Below are 17,276 nucleotides of genomic sequence, written 5' to 3' on the forward strand. Positions count from 1 at the left end.
ATTAACTTTTTATATCAAATTAAATGCTTTAGACCCAGCTGGTCTCTTGAGCTAGTTGCATTGCCAGAGTGAGGAGAGGAGAAGGCAGGAGCTGTAATAAACCACTTTTACCTCTGGGGTCTATGGTTGTCTCTGACAGCTGGAGAGTTGGTCCTACAATTGGGGCCCCACACCAGCTGATGTCTAAAATCGGTGGGCGGTTGGCATCCTGTTAAGTAAAGGAGCACAGCTCCAAACAAACATTAAGTATATTTCTATCCACGCTGTTGATTAATGGTTAATCTATCACAAAGGAAGTGGTAGATTTCCTTTATATTGTACTATTCAATGAGGATAGAAAGTACAAAGGTAACAAAATGAAGGCAAAAAGTTCCTTGATTAAAAAAAAGCAATAAAAGCCAATAGATTATTAACAGATTAATTCTGCCATATTTCCAGTCATAGTTCTGCCAATTGTCTCTTATTTGATGACTTTGATGACATGACTGTTTCTGTTATTATATATACCAGCTGTATCTCCCAGCATTGTTCGGGATAGTAAATAACTGCTCTGAGCTATAAAAAATAGAATGGGTTAACAAAAAATATTTTATCTGTCTCTGTCTCTGTCAGTGTCTCTGTCAGTCTCTGTCACAGACTGTCTGTCAGTCTCTGTCACAGGCTGTCTGTTAGTCTATGTCAGAGACTGTCTGCCAGTCTACGTCACTGTTGCTGTCTTATACTCATTGCCTATAGTAACCAATCAAAGCTGAGAGCTCATATTAATGACCTGTGGGAAAACAGCAACCAATCACGGCTCAGTTTCTAACTGCCGCAGCAGAAGCAGACAATGGCTCCTGTATATGGTGGTTAATAAGAGCATTTTGGAAAGCGTGGGATTAAAATTTTGGCTCAAAACCTAGTCTATGTCATTCCCAGAGAGCGGCTGGGCAAAGTTTGGTGATTGTAAATCCAATGGTGTAGATTCCTATAGTGGATATACACACAAACGTACACTCAGCTTTATATACAAGATTATCATTATAATTTAAACCTACGTGTACGGCAACATTTTGTTCAGTAAACCTCCTATTCTCTGTCAAGTGCATGAGTTTGAAGAATATTGTTCATTTGCTTGCAGATTGATCTTTTAAGACCAAAGCAACTTCTAATATGTGGACCATTTTAAAAGGAAATATAACTAATTTCCTTAACTCTGTGTTGTTTAATGTGCACCTCAGTATGGGAACTCATATTAGTAAAGGACTACAGTATCCTAACTCATTTTCACTTTCTCTATGTGGCCAGCGAATGTTTGAGCTGATCACAATATACTCAATTTCCTTGCTTTCTGACAAAACTGGCTATATTCACCACACCTAGAGTGACTGCATCTCATAGTCAGGTTACCTTTGTCTGCTTAGTTCACACCCTAAACCTGGGAAGGTGACATCTGATTATGCGCAGTTTTTCTACTCGTACAAAGAATGTTGGAACAGTGTAGAAGAAGGAACAACTTGAAGCAAAAATTAAGCAATCTACAGCAAGAGGTAAGGTCTATTATGATCAGTTAATCTTCTATTGATAGAGTTATAAAAGGGGCAGGGAAATATATTTAGAAGCGTGACAGTAATCATGATATGTAACATCATATGCTGCAAGTATTTGATTGTGGTACATTTTATGGTGATACTTGCAATGGGTTTACTTGTTATGTTATTGTCTATGTTTATTTACTATGTTGAGGCATCTCTTTTGCACCAATGTTTAGCAGCATAGCGACAGGGAAAAAGAATAATATAAGGTGCAGTCCTCACTTCTGCATTGTTAAATTGACAAACACCTGAAGAGATAAAGGGTAGTGATATCTAGAACCTAATCTGTTAATTCTCAACCCATCACATCCCTTACAGCTTTCCCATCTTATTATGTAATGAAATGCCATGTCTAAATTACTCACTTTAATATGTATGGTTCTCCTACAGATTACAACATTTTCACTTGGGTCCCTGCAGCAAAAATCCTAGTATCAGTTTTCTATTTTATCAAGACCCTACTTTGTGAAATAAATAAAGAGATTATTGTTATAATAAGAGAGCCCCTTTAAATAACTTGTTCAAGACAGTTGTTTACATCATCTGGATCCTGATACCAGTTCGATAAAAGGGTCCACTCCATAAATCATTCATTTACTGGCAGTTTACAGTATATGGCAAATAAAGCTACAATGGTAGGAAAGGGTATGAAATAGTCTCAATGTAGCAACAATTTAGTGACATGCAAAAGTTAACCAATGTAGATAATGAATATGTTGCACAAGGGTTTGCTACCTTTTTGTGACCTTACAACAAAATGTCTTATATCCAATGCAAAAAATGAAACCCTATGTACCACATTTGTCAAACAGACTAAGCCACTATGACAAATCTAAAATATAAAAAGCTCCTAAAACAGTAAAAACACACAGGAAGCCTGGTTAATGTAAAAATCTCTCAAAATACTAAAAGGATTGCACATCTAATTGTGCACATACAGTAAAGCTAAATAGGTTTTAGATAACTTTTACTAAAGTTGCTTGCTGTACTGTATTTGACTCTTAACTTTTAAGTTTATCGAGTAAAACTAAAAACATTCATAAAAATATTTATGGCACATTCTTTGTTAGTGGTAATCTGTGGGGAAATTTAATTGGTGACACTAATTCCTATGCAGTGCAACTACAGGAAATATTAGGTTTATGTTAATTTTGTGGGTGTGGTAAATCTTCGAGATTGAGACAGTGTTTGTATCTGCTATCCCTATCTTATTTTTATGTTTTAGTATTGTACTGTATATAATAGCTTAACAGTAGCTGAAGTATTTGTCACATTCCCTACATGTTACAATGCATGCATGAATATGTGTTACACTGGTAACCATTCATTTTCAGGCATACTAAACATAATCTGGCCTCAGGTATCTCTAGCCAGTATTTCCACTTTTGCATACAGAAACCAGTCAATTTCAACGCTCGTAGAATTAGCTCTGTGTAAATTTCACAGCCATTTCACATTGTATGAAGATAAGCTTAATAAAGGGGTAATACAATAATATAAACTTTTATATACTGACCTCGCTGTGGGTGTGCAATAAATAAACAGCTGATACCCACCTTCTCCGTCGTTCTTGTTCAGCCATGATACTGCCCATTACCCCCAACCCCTGTTTGTAAACTGTGTAATCATATTGTATTGTAGTTATCAGCGTACATTAATAAAGAAGCCAGAACATTACAAACCCCAGAAGTACTCCAGAGTGCATCTGAAAATAGAGACCTCAGACCAGACCACACTGAGTATCCTCGGAATAAATACAGATCCTAAGAATACACCTTCATAATCATTTCACGGCAAAATACAGACATTATAACAGATGCAGAGTATGGACAAGACTACCTAACCAATAAATACAGACCTCATATCTGTAGATTCATGACTATTCAACATAAATGAAAACCATATTAGCTCATAGACAGGTACTGTGTACATGCCTAAAACCAGTTAGTGAGGAATGCAGCAGTGTATATCTGTCTTAGGCACAACAAAGATGACGAAAGATGTGAAAAATATTAAAGGAGTAAAACCACTAAAAATAACCCTCCCATACAAACACCTCCCCTGATAATCTAGTGCAAGCAGTAACCTTGTCTTTTGAGTTGCACAAGGATGTGAGAAGTTATACAGTAAAATGTTCTATGAACAATCCTAAACAGTGAGTAAGAGAAAACCTGACTTTCTAATAAACATAGATTATAATGATGTAGATGTATTTCTGTATGACAGTTCAAAGCAGCTTCAGTTTACGGTTACATAGCATGTACTCCTGCATATTATTTTCATGGGTTTTGCAGAGACAGGTACATGAGTACAGAGCCAACTGTCTGTTTCTTTGAAGAAATTGGCTTTGTCTTTGGTTTGTATCATTTTAGTCTATGGGTGTTTTGGTGACAACCTTTAAAAATTAGTAAGATTAGTTCTATGAGTGCATGTATGTAGATTTGTTTACCTTGTCCAGTTATTTTGGCTCCATGTCCTGCATCCAGGTAGTTAGTAGTTGGTACACAGGACAACTGTCAGTACAGATAAATACTTCTCAGTTTCCTTAAAGGGCTATTGTCTGCGTTAAGATGGTGCTGCAGCTTGTATGTCACTTAGGAATCAGAATAATTTATATTCAAATAGGTAATTAAAATCTAAGCAAATATGTAATTAATTGTTATTTAAAAATTTTGGTCCCCTTAGCAGAAAAATGTTGTGGATATAAACTATAATAAAGAATTAAAATGGTACTGGCCCTTTAATCAGTTCTGTCACTTTGTCCCTATGAAGGAGAAGATGGCCGCTGGTCACATGTCCTGCGCCTGCATGGGAAGGTCATGTGATCACCACTATGTTTGGCTGCAGTTGGCCGCATGCAGTGCTTCCAGTATGAGATGTCGTCTCATTGACAACTGACATAAGTGACATACAAGCTGCAGCGCATCTTAAAGCAGACAGTCACCTAGATCTGTATGAAGAGTGATGCCTCTAACAAGTGTTACTTCAGAAGCTGGGTGCCTTATCACCAGTCAGAACAGCTTGGAGCCATTGTTCAAATTATATTCCTATGAAACACCTCCACATAAAATATCTCTGTCAAATTTAGTTGGCCCACTGCCTCTAATCCAACCTATAATAAATTACAAAGGATTATTCCCCTATGCTTTATAAAGCCTACCCTCACTCAAGATATTTTATTGGATTGTTTTATAAGGTCCAGAGGTGAGTATTATTTATTTTTTGGACCTTTGTAACTCCTTCTTTCCATTAGATCTTCATTACCACTTACTGCTAATTTTTGCTTCATATATTTCTTTAAAGGAAATCTACCATCAGACTCAAGGCAGGGGCACTCACTCATAGATCCAGGCTCTGTGACGGTAGTAATCTTTTTATATTTGCTATCCATGGCCTCCTTCCTTTCAAAGTCATCATTTAAAATTATATTAATGAGCCAGAAGGGTACTGGGGGGCATTACCTGAGCCACTCTGTGCTGTGACCTCACAGGCTATTACACTGTGCAGATGCACATCGCACCCACCCTCTGCTTCCTCAGCACTTCTTTTCTCCCTCTGCCTAGTGTAATCTTGTGCAGTGGGAGAGGGAATTGCTCATACACTGTGTAACAGTCTGTGAAGCTGCAGCTGGAGGGGATCTGGTAACGAACCCATAGCACTTCTGGCTTATTAGCATGATTTTAAAAGTTGATTTTAAAAGAAAGGAGGCCAAGGATAACAAATATAAAAAGATTACCACAGTCCCAGTGCCTGGATCAACGAGTAAGTGTCCGGGGTTTATTATGCTTGAGTTTGATGGTAGATTTCCTTTAAGCATATTAATATCTGATCACATTGAGGATCACATTGAGGATAAATTGCTCTTGAGCTCTGCAACTGGTACAGTATCCCAATAATTGCCTCAGAATATTGTATTATTTGTCCACAAATGGAATTTTTTTATTTAGTCTCCACAAGTCATATTATCGTATTGTAATACATATGGTTCAAATGTTCCCTATATCTTGTATTATTCTTTTCCTATTTGTTTGCAACAATGCTCTTTGGCAGTGGCGTAACTTGAAGCTGCCGGGCCACAGGGCAAGATGCGTGCCAGGCCCCCAATTGTAATGTATTGTTTATAGTACTAGTCTTCTCATATAAGAAAGATACACCCTATGGGCCCTCTAGGCCTCATGGGCCTGGTTGCGATTGCACCCTCTGCACCACCTCAAGTTACGCCCCTGCTCTTTGTTTCTGGGCTACTTGCAACTACAGATGTACATTCATTATTTGTTTCCATCTTTTATGAAAGCCATAAAGATGCATTTAAAGTTAAAGCTGATCATAGAAGCATCCAAAAGGATCACTACCTGCTAAAACCTACATTTAAAAAAACACATTCTTTCCTACTCATTGTAGCAAACATTATTGATCCCCAAAGGGACAATACAAATACAACAAGGTAAATGAGGTTATTTGCTCAAGTAATGAATTAATGATATTTTGTATATATAGTAATCATACAGAATAAAAGCAGTCACTTAGCTTTAGGTCAATTTTTGAGAAGTTCATACGTTGCACACCATGTAGTATTGAAACACAACAACCCATCGGCTCTGTGTGATTCTGTTAGGTGGTGTTGTCACCATTGTTTACTGTATAAAGGATTTTACTTTGGTGACTGAATCGCAGCAGGACCCCAGGAGTTCCAATCTCCAATGAGATTTTTTTGTCATATTTTTTGTTCATGTGTGTGTTTTGAGTATAGACAAGATTATATTTACTAATATACCATTGTTGTGTATAAAGAGAGCCAACTACATAAAAACAACTAATATCTTTGTCAGATAGACAAATGTTTTGTTTCCAAAATCCCCTACAAAAAAATTGGGATTTTATTGGGCTTCTATGTAATTATAAGCTAAAGTCTGAGCACAGATCCATGCAAATCAGATTCTTTATTTTGATAAATACAGTGTACGTGACGTTTCGATAATTATGCCTTCCTCAGACACATTGGGGCTCATTTACTAAGGGTCCTGTGGCCGTGATTCCGTCGGGTTTTCCCGAATATTTCCATTTTGCAGCATTTTTGCGCCGAATTGCACGCTATCGGATTGTGGCGCAACGGCGACAGCTTTCACGCGACAGAAAACGGGGGCGTGGCCTTCGTACAACCCGACGGATTCGGAAAACCCACGGTGTTTAAAAAACGATTTGACAGTGACACCTGCTAGATATCGGGGCACAATGTTAGTGAATCCTGGCAGACCCGAATCGCGACTGGACCAGGTAAGTGAATATGCCCCATTGTAAAGTAGAAACTGGGAAAGAGTTTCAGACGCAGGGTAATGTGCGATTGCACTACTCCTGGATTGTGCTGGGAGCTTCTTATGTTATGCACTAAGCCCCCTTTCCAGTGAAGGGGTAACACACTCTATTGACAGTATTTGGTATAGTATAGGAACATGTGCTTTCTAATCTAGTTAGTCATATTCATATGTGTTATACGACTGTAAAATTAGGGTTGGTGCATTTTAATCCTATCCCTTAAAGGGGTTATGCCACGAAACAATTGACTGCAAAAAGCTGTCAAAGAGGTTAAAATATTTCAAAAATCTATTTGTAAAGGTTACCTGGAATTAAAGATTCCTTTCTATTTGTTATTATGATGCTTGTTCAGCCTCTATTCTGCTCCACACAGAAGCAGATGTGGGAGGGGCCAGGCCAGGCACATGCACAGCACTGACAGCGGCAGTTATTGCACAACTCAGTGCTACAGAGCGCTCAGCCTTCAGAGTCTCCTTCCACCTGCTGTGCTCAAATAGTCCCTGCATTACTGATCCAATAGTAATCCAATAGAAATGTGTCATACGCCCCATGTTAAAAGTGCACCAGAAAAAGTTGGTGCAGTCTGTCAAAGCAGTGCAGGGGGCACCAAGATTCATGAAGAACGTGCGCCAAAAATCCTGAATCTGGCGCCCCCTGCACACTACACAGGTCACTGCACATAGTACACATGTACTATGTATTCTCACAGCAACATGGTCGGTCAGGCTGACATACATGGATGCATAGATAAATAGGTGACAGCTTCTCACATGTTACTGATCTTTAGCTACTTCCCTGCTAGTCAGGGAAAGGGGCCCCTTTGCAGGAGAGCAGTGTAACATGGACGGACAGTAAATGGTGGAGAGTAGGAGGAGGACTGCAGGACAGCAGTGTAGCATGGAGGGACAGTGAATGGAGGAGAGTACAGGAGGAGGACTGCAGGACAGCATGGTAACATGGAGGGACAGTGAATGGTGGAGAGTACAGGAGGAGGACTGCAGGAGAGCAGTGTAACATGGAGGGACAGTGAATGGTGGAGAGTACAGGAGGAGGACTGCAGGAGAGCAGGGTAACATGGAGGGACAGTGAATGGTGGAGAGTACAGGTGGAGGACAGCATCAGGAGAGGTCAGAGCTCAGCCTGTTACTTGTGTTATCTCTGCAGCCTCCTGTGTGACCTGACTAATGGTGGAGGGAGGAAGGGCTGCTATATTGCTATGATCCATGTTAGGGGGGACTCCTCTGGGCAGCAGATAGTCATGTCTGGCCGCAGTTACCTTGTATCTGCTGCTGGAAGCAACTGTGGAGCAGTGGAAATCACCTCATTCACTGGTGTAGACGGCTGAGCTCTCTGCCACCTGTCTCACTTCCTATTGGCTGCAGTGTGTCAGGTGATCTCTCGGTGTGGAGTGATCTGTAGTGCAGAGCAGCTGGTGGAATGTTTGTGCGCAGACTCGGCCAGATCAGCTGTAGCTCAGGACGGGACACAGCTACCACTAGAGGGCGCCAGCAACCAGGACAAAAGGAGTTATCTCAGTAAGCCTGCATATTTTGTAATAAGTGTAAATGGTGAAAGTACTTGTCACAATGCATTGGACCCAATTACAGCCATTTGCTATGGTGACACAACCCCTTTAAATATATTAGCCTCCTATGAAATGTAAAGGTTCTTACATGAGAAGATCGTTTTATATATTTATAACCCTTATTTACACAAGACATATGTGTGAAATATTTGACTATATGACTATGTACTGATTATATTTTTTCCATTTCTTCATAGCTGGGACCCAAGAAAAAATGAGAATTATTCTTTTATGGTCCATAGGCATAACCTTATCTATCATCTTTATAAGTTTCTCCTATATTTACCACACCAAGTTGGATGTTAATATGTTTGTAACCATGATGGGTAAAAGCACCCAGTGCAATAAAATAGAAGAAAAAATTCTTGATTCAAGCAGGATTAAACCTGTGATGGGTATGTGGACTGTCAATGCCATTGGACGTTTAGGCAACTTAATGGGCGAGTATGCAACTCTCTATTCCCTTGCTAAGATGAATGGCCATCAAGCTTACATTTTGCCACAGATGCACAGCCAGCTGTCAAAGATCTTTAAAATTACATTACCGGTGCTTCACCAAGACGTCATTAACCGTATTAAATGGAAACAATATGGACTTCATGACTGGATGTCTGATGAGTACAGACACATTGAAGGAGAGTATGTAAGTCTTAGTGGTTACCCTTGTTCATTTACTTTTTACCACCATATAAGGGATGAAATTCTTCGTGAATTTACTTTCCATGATTTTATAAAAGAAGAATCTAATTCTTATCTTGAAAAGATTAAAGGAGACAGGAAGAACGTCACTTTTGTTGGGATTCATATTCGAAGAGGGGACTACGTGCATGTGATGAGAAATGTATGGAAAGGGGTGGTTGCTGACAAAGGATACCTTCAAAAAGCCATGGATTACTTCAGACAGAAGTATGAGAACCCTCTCTTTGTGGTGACCAGTAATGGGATGGATTGGTGTAAAGAGAATATTGACAATTCACTGAGTGACGTTCACTTTGCTGGAGATGGGCAGGAGGGTTCCCCTGGACGGGATTTTGCCTTGTTGTCACATTGTAACCACACCATTATGACCATAGGAACATTTGGCATTTGGGTTGGTTATTTGGTAGGAGGAGAAACTATTTATCTTTCAAATTATACTTTACCTGACTCTCCCTTTCTAAAACTATTTAAATATGAAGCTGCTTTTCTGCCAGAATGGATTGGGATTCCTGCAGACCTTTCACCACTCCTTACAGAAAGCAGCCCTTAATGGTTCTTTGGATAAGGCCATGTGAACAATTATTCATTGAAAGATACTATGTTTTTATGTTTTTTCAATGGCGTGTCGACACGATGCACAAAGTTGCAAAATCTGTAGAACTTCTGCAGGATAACACATGGAAGACATATAATAAAAAAGCATATATAATCCACACAGGAGGTATTACAAAAAGGTATGCTGTTAAAATATGCTTTGGCCAAATTTTATTTTAGAAAATCCACAAGAGAAGCCATATTTAAAATTCTTGAAATGGCAAAGCAAAACAGTTATGTTTATTGGAAAATGGTACCATAACAATAACAATTTTTATACACTTCAATATTTATTAAAACAGCAGATTAATGTTTACTTACAATGGACGATTGAGCAAACATTTATACTGCTAGACAACTAACTGTTATTTTTACAAATCTCTAGGTGTAAAGGATGACCTCATGACAGGGTTAAAAACTCAAGAGTAAAAATACCAATAAAAAGATATCAGTACCATCCTGCATTTGTACATTATAATGCCATCATCATGCAGGCATAATTTTTTTCCCAAACTGAATAACTTCAACTTTTAGATGCTGTCTTTGTTTTCTCCACCAATACCGCCAACTTTTGCCCCCTCTCCCCCTTGTAGTTTATAGTTACATTTAAAAAAAAAGAAAAAAAAAATATTGTTTTAGCACTTAATAGGGCACATGTATCATAAGTCTGGCTTCTTCTGTCTTTTTTTGAGACTTTTTTTGGCTTTAGTGCTCGTCAGATGTATCTAAGCATTTTTCCTTTTTGGTACATGTGGAGTTTGGTCTGTAGTGAATTTGCAACTTTTTAAAACAAAAGTGTCAAAAAGTCTCCCAAAGTCGCAAACAGTCCCCAGCTAACTTCTACACCTGGTCAGGGGCAGCCATAGACTTGTGCAAAAACGTTTTAAAAAGTTGCAACTTTCACATCTGGATTCAGGTGATAACTCAGGGAACACTGCAGAAAACTAGACAATGGCGAACTTTGAAAGGAGACTGTTTTAAGGTGCAAAATATTTGCAAATGAGCACAAGAACCATGAAAAGTCTCAAAAAGTAAAGAAAAAGTAAGCCAAAAGTGTGATACATGTGCCCCAATATGTATTTTCTATTGCGCGCCTGCCATTCTGGTTAACCATATTTTTTTTCTTGATACTGATTTACTTGATCTATAGGTGCTATATATTATAGCAGTATTATCTACTATTGGAATTCTGTTTTTATGTGAATAAGGTGACAACAGCATAGAGAAACCTACAGAAGAAATGTTAGTTATTGAATCTAGTGGCCAGAGTGAAAATAAAAAGGATATACTATTTTTTACTATTTATAAATACTGACATAGAGATTTATTTTTTTAAAGAAGGAAAACATTTAGTTTAAAAATAGTTCATTTTCTGGTAACACCTTTTATTTGTCTCCCTACAAATCTTGTAATCTTTTTTAACAGCTCAGTCATAGCTTTAATCCAGCCTTGTTTCCCCTTATCCCCACTATGTCACACAGCACTGTATTTCCCTTCCAACATCAGCAGTTCTAGTTCTTTAATTATATATAAGAAGTTATAATTCTTCGTTCAATGCACTTTATATGCCCTGATCTTTCTGCTTTCTGATGACTGTGATCAGTCACTCCGTATTCCCACGATTACAGTTTGGTGCTGCTGTTAAGCAGGAAAGTAGGGACTTCTTGTATCATATAGTCTCATTAGTCAGAGTCAAAGATCATATAAGTGAATATTTAAGCCACCTGACTTCTGCCTCTGACACTTGACTCTGTACCGGACTCTGAGATTATTGTTACATACTGCAGTTGCTACTTTTGGAAGCAGGGGTGTAACTAGGAGAGAAAGCCTTCTGAATGGCGTCCCCTACACTGTGGTGACAGTGTAAAGGTCTGTCAGCCTCTGTCTGTCATGCCTCTGTGTAATAGGCATCTCATGCCTCTCTCATATGTCTCATCTATCTTTCTATGTGTCAGTGTGTTAGTACAAAGCCAGAAGCCAGATAAAAGTGTATATACACCTGTACCCTGATAATCTAACCACATTGTCAGCTCACAAAACTAGATGGATCACAATGGGGCTCATTTAGTAAGGGTCTGCGGATATTCCGACGATTTACATTTTGTGCCGCATTTAGCAGGGGATTTTGGCACAAGCGATTGGATTTTGGCACATCGGTGCCAGCTTTCATGCGACACAAATCGGAAGAGCAGGCCATCGGACGATTTGACTGATTGGGACTAAGCACGAGATTTAACATTTTAATTGTGTCGCAAGACATGCACTTACATACACCGGGAAGAAAAAGGTGAACTCCGGCGAACCTGATCAGGGAAGTGACACATGCAGGATATCGGGCGCAGGATGTGAGTGAATCGTGGCAGCTGTCGATTCTCGTCAGGGAATGCACAGGGACGGGTAAGTAAATGTGCCCCAATGTGTCTGCTTAGAGAGTTTCCACCCACAGCCGGGAATTTTACATTAACCAGCCTAGGGAGTGATAAGAGCTAAAAGAGCAAAACATTGTAAAATTGTAATGTAATGGGTTAAAATGATCTTTATTGTGTAAACATCACTAGGGCATTGAAATTTGAGAATTTTCTTTTGTGGGAAAATCCCTTTAAGTGTCTTGCTACCCTTGACATCGCCCTCATTTGTTGAATTGGCAAACGTGAAACTCTTTCCTTATTCCTTTATACTACTGTTGTTCCATTACCCCCAAGTTCTTGCTTTGTGAGCAGAAAATTTCTTTCAATGTTGTGTATGGGTGTCACATAATTTAGCTTAATTATTCTGTTGGGCACTTCTATTCAGTTTTTATATTTTCTTCCCTTTCATGCATAGACCTTTTTTCCCCTCGCCTTTTTGTGATATTTAGCATCTATTAGGTGCCAATTCTGTTTCTTGTCTTAGTCAACATTATATATTAATGCACCTTTTCATGTGTTGAATTGTGTTGTTTACAGCATTTTGTCTGTAATGTCAATAAAGATACATTATCAATTGCTTAATAATTTGGGTGTCATTGTTGGCTCATATGTGTTGTCTCTATGTTTTACTGCTATATTAATTTACTTATTGCCACATTTGTCACAACTAGAGATGAGCGAGCACTAAAATGCTCGGGTACTCGTTATTCGAGACAAACTTTTCCCGATGCTCGAGTGCTCGTTTCGAGTAACGAGCCCCATTGAAGTCAATGGGAGACTCGAGCATTTTTCAAGGGGACCAAGGCTCTGCACAGGGAAGCTTGGCCAAACACCTGGGAACCTCAGAAAAGGATGGAAACACCACGGAAATGGACAGGAAACAGCAGGGACAGCATGCATGGTTGCCTCTGAGGCTGCTTAATCGCACCATTATGCCAAAATTATGGGCAACAGCATGGCCATGACAGAGTGACAGAATGAAGCTAGATAGCATCTAAAACATCCAATAATTGACCCTGACACTATAGGGGACGGCATGCAGAGGCAGCGGCAGCAGCGGAAGGCTAGAGAGTGGCATGGCGACATACCCTAAATGGACTCAGGCTTCAAACCAATGGGTAGCAGAGAGGAACCAAAGAAGGTGAGCAAGAAGCGCTCAAATAATATTGGTACATGATAAAAGTTTGCCAGTATATTTTGTGGATTACACAGCAGGGTGGCGACAAAGTTAACATGGAAGCCATGAAAACAATCCAAAATTCTGCCTGACACAGGTCGTTTGATAAGGGGACGATGTATGGAGGCAGTGAACTAGTAGTAGATTAAAGGTACTGCAGTTAAAACTATGTTAGTTGGTTCTTGGCATGGAGCTGGCGCTCCGCTGCCAGGCGAGCTTTCGCCAATCCAAGCCCCTGTCTCTAGGCTACTCCCCAAACAGCACTTCTAAGAACCTTTCGGATAAGATCAAGTGTAGTAGCGTTCTTATAAGTTTGGGATATGGCGGGTGAGGGGAATGTAAACATCTGCGCAAGAAGCGCTGAAATAATATCCGTAAATGAAAAAAGTTTTCCAGTATATTTTGTGGCTTACACAGCAGGGTGGCGACAAAGTTAACAAGTTTGATGTGGAATGCCCTGCAATAGCTCTTGGGCGGTGTGCCTTTTATCACCTAGGCTCAGCAGTTTGAGCACCGCCTGCTGTCGCTTAGCAACGGCACTGCTGCTGTGCCTAGAGCTACCGACTGATGGCGCCATGCCCACGGATGGTAATTCGGAGGAGGAGGAGGTGGAGGAGGGGTGGGAGGATTTGGAGGTATAGTAGGCCTTTGAGACCTGGACCGAGGTAGGCCCCACAATCCTCTGCGTCGGCAGTATATGACCAGCCCCAGGGTCAGACTCGGTCCCAGCCTGCACCAAGTTAAGTGTAGTAGCGTTCTTATAAGTTTGGAATATGGCGGGTGAGGGGAATGTAAACAGATGCGCAAGAAGCGCATGATGCGCATGGAGCTGGCGCTCCGCTGCTAGGCGAGCTTTCGCCAATCCAAGCCCCTGTCTCTAGGCTACTCCCCAAACAGCACTTCTAAGAACCTTTTGTATAAGATCAAGTGTAGTAGCGTTCTTATAAGTTTAGGATATGGCGGGTGAGGGGAATGTAAACAGATGCGCAAGAAGCGCATGATGCGCATGGAGCTGGCGCTCCGCTGCTAGGCGAGCTTTCGCCAATCCAAGCCCCTGTCTCTAGGCTACTCCCCAAACAGCACTTCTAAGAACCTTTTGTATAAGATCAAGTGTAGTAGCGTTCTTATAAGTTTAGGATATGGCGGGTGAGGGGAATGTAAACAGATGCGCAAGAAGCGCTGAAATAATATCCGTAAATGGTAAAAGTTTGCCAGTGTATTTTGTGGATAACACAGCAGGGTGGCGACAAAGTTAACAACTTTGATGTGGAATCCATGAAAACAACCCAAATTTCGGCCTGACAAACCTCGTTTGATAAAGGGACGATGTATGGAGGCAGCTATATGGACGACTTTTGGAGGTAGCAATGGAGACAACGTGTGGAGGCTGCTATGGAGACAATTCAATTTGGATAGTGCCTGTATGTGGCAGTCCAAAAAATTTTTCAAACCAGAGGAGCAGGTAGGTGGCCCTCCAGAAAAATGGAATAGATTGAGTGCCTGTATGTGGCAGTCCAAAAAATGTTTCAAACCAGAGGAGCAGGTAGGTGGCCCTCCAGAAAAATGGAATAGATTGAGTGCCTGTATGTGGCAGTCCAAAAAAGTTTTCAAACCAGAGGAGCAGGTAGGTGGCCCTCCAGAAAAATGGAATAGATTGAGTGCCTGTATGTGGCAGTCCAAAAAAGTTTTTAAACCAGAGGAGCAGGTAGGTGGCCCTCCAGAAAAATGGAATAGATTGAGTGCCTGTATGTGGCAGTCCAAAAAAGTTTTTAAACCAGAGGAGCAGGTAGGTGGCCCTCCAGAAAAATGGAATAGATTGAGTGCCTGTATGTGGCAGTCCCAAAAAATTGTTTAAAACAGAGGACCGGAAAGGTGGCCCTCCAGAAAAATTGAATAGATTGAGTGCCTGTATGTGGCACTCCCAAAAATTGTTTAAAACAGAGGACCGTGTCGGTGGCCCTCCAGAAAAATTAAATGCATAAAGTACTATACCTAGAGCCAGTGGGCCCTGTCAAAAAACAGCCAGTTTCCTCTGCTTTACTGTAGAAAGAGGAGGAGAAGGAGGAAAATGAGGAGGAGGAGGAGTGGATAAATTATTCAGGTTGAGCTTCCTTCACCTGCTGGAGATTTGAAATTAGGAGAAATCCATGCTTTATTCATCTTGATAAGCGTCAGCCTGTCAGCGCTGTCAGTCGACAGGCGTGTACGCTTATCGGTGATGATGCCACCAGCTGCACTGAAAACCTGCTCTGACAAGACGCTAGCGGCAGGGCAGGCAAGAACCTCCAAGGCGTAGAGCGCCAGTTCGTGCCACATGTCCAGCTTTGAAACCCAGTAGTTGTAGGGAGCTGTGTGATCATTTAGGACGATGGTATGGTCAGCTACGTACTCCCTCACCATCTTTCTGTAAAGATCAGCCCTACTCTGCCGAGACTGGGGACAGGTGACAGTGTCTTGCTGGGGTGACATAAAGCTGGCAAAAGCCTTGTAAAGCGTACCCTTGCCAGTGCTGGACAAGCTGCCTGCTCGCCTACTCTCCCTCGCTACTTGTCCCGCAGAACTACGCACTCTGCCGCTAGCGCTGTCAGAAGGGAAATACTGTTTCAGCTTGTGCACCAGGGCCTGCTGGTATTCATGCATTCTCACACTCCTTTCCTCTCCAGGGATGAGAGTGGAAAGATTTTGCTTGTACCGTGGGTCCAGGAGAGTGAACACCCAGTAATCGGTGCTGGAATAAATTCTTTGAACGCGAGGGTCACGGGATAGGCAGCCTAGCATGAAATCTGCCATATGCGCCAGAGTACCAACGCGTAAGAATTCACTCCCCTCACTGGCCTGACTGTCCATTTCCTCCTCCTCCAACTCCTCCAACTCCTCTTCTTCTGCCCATACACGCTCAACAGTGTAGGACTCAACAATGGTCCCCTCTTGTGTCTCGCCAACATTCTCCTCCTCTTCCTCCTCATCCTCCTCCACCTCCACCTCCTCCGATATGCGCTGAGAAACAGACCTAAGGGTGCTTTGGCTATCAACAAGGGAATCTTCTTCCCCTGTCTCTTGTGAGGAGCGCAAAGCTTCCGACTTCATGCTGACCAGAGAGTTTTTCAACAGGCCAAGCAGCGGGATGGTGAGGCTGATGATGGCGGCATCGCCACTGACCATCTGTGTTGACTCCTCAAAGTTACTCAGCACCTGACAGATATCAGACATCCACGTCCACTCCTCATTGTAGACTTGAGGAAGCTGACTGACCTGACTACCAGTTCTGGTGGAAGTTGACATCTGGCAGTCTACAATCGCTCGGCGCTGCTGGTAAACTCTGGATAACATGGTCAGTGTTGAATTCCACCTCGTGGGCACGTCGCACAACAGTCGGTGAGCGGGCAGTTGGAGGCGGCGCTGCGCTGCCCTGAGAGTGGCAGCATCTGTGCTGGACTTCCTGAAATGCGCACAGATGCGGCGCACCTTCGTGAGCAAATCAGACAGATTGGGGTATGTCTTGAGGAAACGCTGAACTATCAGATTTAACACATGGGCCAGGCATGGCACATGTGTCAGTCTGCCGAGTTGCAGAGCCGCCACCAGGTTACGGCCGTTGTCACACACAACCATGCCTGGCTTCAGGTTCAGCGGTGCCAGCCACAGATCAGTCTGCGCCGTGATGCCCTGTAATAGTTCTTGGGCGGTGTGCCTTTTATCGCCTAGGCTCAGCAGTTTGAGCACCGCCTGCTGTCGCTTAGCGACGGCACTGCTGCTGTGCCTAGAGCTACCGACTGATGGCGCCATGCCCACGGATGGTCGTTCGGAGGAGGAGGTGGAGGAGGGGTGGGAGAAGGAGGAGGCATAGTAGGCCTCAAACACCTGGACCGAGGTAGGCCCCGCAATCCTCGGCGTCGGCAGTATATGACCAGCCGCAGGGTCACACT

General features: G+C 41.7%; 1 protein-coding gene across 2 annotated transcripts; it reads left to right on the forward strand.

Annotated features, from left to right (window-relative positions):
* Nucleotides 1-1,324: 1,324 nt before the first annotated feature.
* LOC140063970 (galactoside alpha-(1,2)-fucosyltransferase 2-like) lies at nt 1,325-12,641 on the forward strand. Of its 2 annotated transcripts, none has more exons than XM_072110302.1 (2): nt 1,325-1,529; nt 8,670-12,641. In XM_072110302.1, the coding sequence occupies exon 2, from the start codon at nt 8,687-8,689 to the stop codon at nt 9,719-9,721; it is 1,035 nt and encodes a 344-aa protein (XP_071966403.1). In that variant the 5' UTR covers nt 1,325-1,529; nt 8,670-8,686; the 3' UTR covers nt 9,722-12,641. The 2 variants fall into 2 exon arrangements, with proteins under 2 accessions (XP_071966403.1, XP_071966404.1); XM_072110303.1 differs by lacking the exon at nt 1,325-1,529 and adding an exon at nt 4,543-4,778.
* Nucleotides 12,642-17,276: the final 4,635 nt, after the last annotated feature.

This window comes from Engystomops pustulosus, chromosome 6 (genome assembly GCF_040894005.1).
Source record: "Engystomops pustulosus chromosome 6, aEngPut4.maternal, whole genome shotgun sequence".
NCBI lineage: Eukaryota > Metazoa > Chordata > Amphibia > Anura > Leptodactylidae > Engystomops > Engystomops pustulosus.

What these genes read in the sequence shown, in the direction of transcription:
- LOC140063970 (XM_072110302.1), top strand. Translation starts at nt 8,687, where the DNA reads ATGAGAATTATTCTTTTATGGTCCATAGGCATAACCTTATCTATCATC.